Genomic DNA, 3,139 nt, shown 5'->3' with positions numbered 1-3,139 from the left:
AACGACGAAAAAGCAACTACTACAGTGTAAAACAAATATAAGTGAATAGTGTGTGGCAAAACAAAGTATATGGCCAAATAGGTGAAAGTATAAGAGATAAAGTAAACCAATCAAACTCAACAATAATATAAAAATATAAGTGATAAAGTAAACCAATCAAACTCAACAGTAATAATCAGTGCATGTAGGTGTGTTTTCGAATAGTGCACATATTAACGAAAGGTGAAAGCGCTGTTTACTTATCGCTCTTCAAAGTCTCAAATAAAGAAGCGAAAATATTTCGCGCGTTCCCGCCTTAACAGATGGTTGATTTCGAACTTTTTTTCTTTAACGGCATGTCTATGTCTGTTTTGATCGCAATTTTTGTATTTAAAAAAATAAATCTTATTTCAAATGAAATGCCTCAGAACAATCTTGAGAGTGACAGACTTAGCAATGAGCACGTTCGAAACACCCTGGGGATGACCGAAACCATATAACAGGGGTGGGGAACCTACTTTATGCTGCGGGCCGCATGAATTGCACAACAGTTTGGGCGGGCCAAATATTTTTTATTTTTAATTCCGAATAAAATATCCAAAGCATTGTTTCATATTTCACGAGCGAAAAAAAACTCTTAGTGAGATGGCTGATAGTTCTTTTCCTTGGTGAGACGTGCGATGTTTGCTGCAGTCGAAGATGTTGCTACTCGCAATTCCATTTCAACGTTTTCATCAGTTAATCTCGAGCGGAATCGACTCTTCGTGAGATTCAGTTTAGAAAAAAATTGTTCGCAGCAGTACGTGCTTCCAAAGAGGGACAAAAATTTGAGACCATGTTTCCGCAGGATGGGAAAATCATCAGCATTTATATAGCGTTGATAAAAGTCGGCCAGCGGTGTGTTAAGATACATAGCTTTCAATGTATCATCAGACTGGAGCTGAATTATTTCAAGTTGAAACTTACTAGGAACAGCAGCTGCAGTAACGTTGAAAGGAGTGGCAAAAATATCCAACTCTAGTTGCTTGATTTTCATGTCCTGGAATCTTTCAGTAAAAACCTCAGAAATCTTTTCACATTCACGAGCATATTTAGCTGTTGTAGAAGGTTTTTGCTCTTGTAAGGTGGGAAAATGTGTGGTGTCATTATTTTGAAGTTGCACTTTCCACAGCTGTAACTTTGTTTCAAATGATTTCACTCTTGCAAACATGACGTTTAAAAGCTGGTTAGGCCCCTGCAGCTGCATATTGAGTTCGTTGTGATGCTTGCTGATGTCAACCATAAATGCGAGATCACACAACCATTGGCTATTACTAAGTTCGTCGACAGGGTTTCCCTGCATATTCATGAACTGACAGACTTCGCTTCGTAGCGAATAAAAGCGTGTTAACATGTCACTGCGACTCAACCAGCGGACCTCGCAATAGTGTTGTTGAGGCCCCTGCTTTTGATAAAGTTGATACACTTCACTACTGTTGACATGACATTACGAAGTTGAATTGACTTTGCACACACGTTTTGTTGATGTATGATGCAATGGCATAAAACTAAGGCATCTGCAGCAAGACCGCGACGAGTCATTTCTTTTTTAACCAGTGCTGTTAATCCTTTTTGTGAACCAATCATGGCTGGAGCACCATCTGTTGTAAGGCCACTTAACTTTTCAAACGAAAGATTAAATTTGCGCATTGCCAAGAGAAGTTTTTCAAACAAATCCTCACCACGCGTAGTTCCATGCATAGGTTCCAGTGACAACAAACCTTCATCTATTTTGAAATCGGAAGTTACTCCTCGAATAAAGAATGCTAGCTGAGCTGTGTTTGTTATGTCAGTAGTCTCATCAAGGGCTAGCGCAAAAAATTCGAAACATTGAACTTTATCTTTCAGTGTCTTTTCAATATCATCTCCCATTTCCCAAATTCGATCTGACACGGTTCTTCTTGATAAACTAACTTTTTGAAACAATGTGACTTTGTCCGGAGCTAACAACTTAGCAGCTGTAACAAGACATTCTTTCACAAATTCTCCTTCCATGTGTGGCTTCAGCTTCTTTGCAATTAGGTTGCTTATTTCATAACTTGTTTGAATAACATCGTTATCGGTTTTGCAGTACCTTTGCAAAGTAGTTTGCTGCGCTTTTAAGCCTCCTTTGAGAACATTATTCTTATCCTGCCTAGCCTGCCCTGTTAAATTCTTCAAATTACCATGGCAGGAGTCATAATGACGCTGCAGATTTGATTTTTTCTTTGCTGCGACATGTTTTCCACAAACAAGGCATACAGGTTTGTCACTTATTTCAACGAAAAAATAAGAGTTTGTCCATTCCTTTTGGAACACCCTAGCTTCATCACTGATCTTTCTTTTTTTGCAAGTAGCCATTTTCCAAGATTAAACTTTTGAACAACAATAAAAGGATCCAAAGTTTGTATAGCAAACTAATAGCTCTGAAATCAAATAAAACATCAAATTAAAAAGCAGCACATGGCGCATGATTTGTTACTGCAAGGAGAGACAGTCGAGTGGTTGTTACGTCACAGTGGTTGAATGTGTGGCAATTTGTACAGAAGTTTAACGTCATAAAGTTGAATGGAAAGATATTAAATACAAATTACCAATAATTTTGATGTCATTTTAAGGGAATATTTGTTCATTAACATTTTATTTATGTTTGCTATATTGTATACTGAACAAAATTGAGACGCGGGCCACATTAAAAAGGCACGCGGGCCGCAGGTTCCCCACCCCTGCCATATAAGATGTGGTGTCGGCAAGGAGACTTCAAAGGTTCGGACATGTTGCCAGAAGCAGTGAGCTTATAAATTCCAGCTATAAGCAAAACTTAAAGGCAGAAGAAGAGGACGCCCACCAAAGAGAAGGACAGCAGTGTGGAGGGATGCGATAAGAAAAAAGTACCTTGTGCCCATCAAAGCGAGGGGACGCCAAGTCCTGAGCATTGATTGATTAATTGATACATCTTTGTTAGTGTAACAATCAACTGAAGCAACTCATAATATGTTGTTGTATGAAACATTGGAAGTGGAACTTCATATTAGCATGTAATGAAATTTCATGGCTATTAGCATGTAATAAAATTTCATATTTTCAACAGAATATGCGCAGGGTTCACATACTTCACAACTTGCAAACCGATCAGTTAACT

General features: G+C 38.3%; 2 protein-coding genes across 2 annotated transcripts; both read right to left on the bottom strand.

Annotated features, from left to right (window-relative positions):
• Positions 1 to 616: 616 nt before the first annotated feature.
• Positions 617 to 1,321, bottom strand: LOC145219700 (general transcription factor II-I repeat domain-containing protein 2B-like). The gene has a single exon (XM_080087024.1). The coding sequence runs from the start codon at positions 1,319 to 1,321 to the stop codon at positions 617 to 619; it is 705 nt and encodes a 234-aa protein (XP_079943150.1).
• A 62-nt stretch (positions 1,322 to 1,383) lies between these two features.
• LOC145219699 (general transcription factor II-I repeat domain-containing protein 2-like) lies at positions 1,384 to 2,358 on the bottom strand. Its single transcript, XM_080087023.1, has one exon. It carries the CDS (start codon positions 2,356 to 2,358, stop codon positions 1,384 to 1,386), a length of 975 nt encoding a protein of 324 aa, XP_079943149.1.
• Between the last annotated feature and the right edge of the window lie 781 nt (positions 2,359 to 3,139).

The sequence above is a fragment of the Phallusia mammillata genome, chromosome 3 (assembly GCF_965637545.1).
Source record: "Phallusia mammillata chromosome 3, kaPhaMamm4.hap1.1, whole genome shotgun sequence".
NCBI classification, from domain to species: domain Eukaryota; kingdom Metazoa; phylum Chordata; class Ascidiacea; order Phlebobranchia; family Ascidiidae; genus Phallusia; species Phallusia mammillata.
This window is presented reverse-complemented; position numbering and strand designations above follow the sequence as displayed.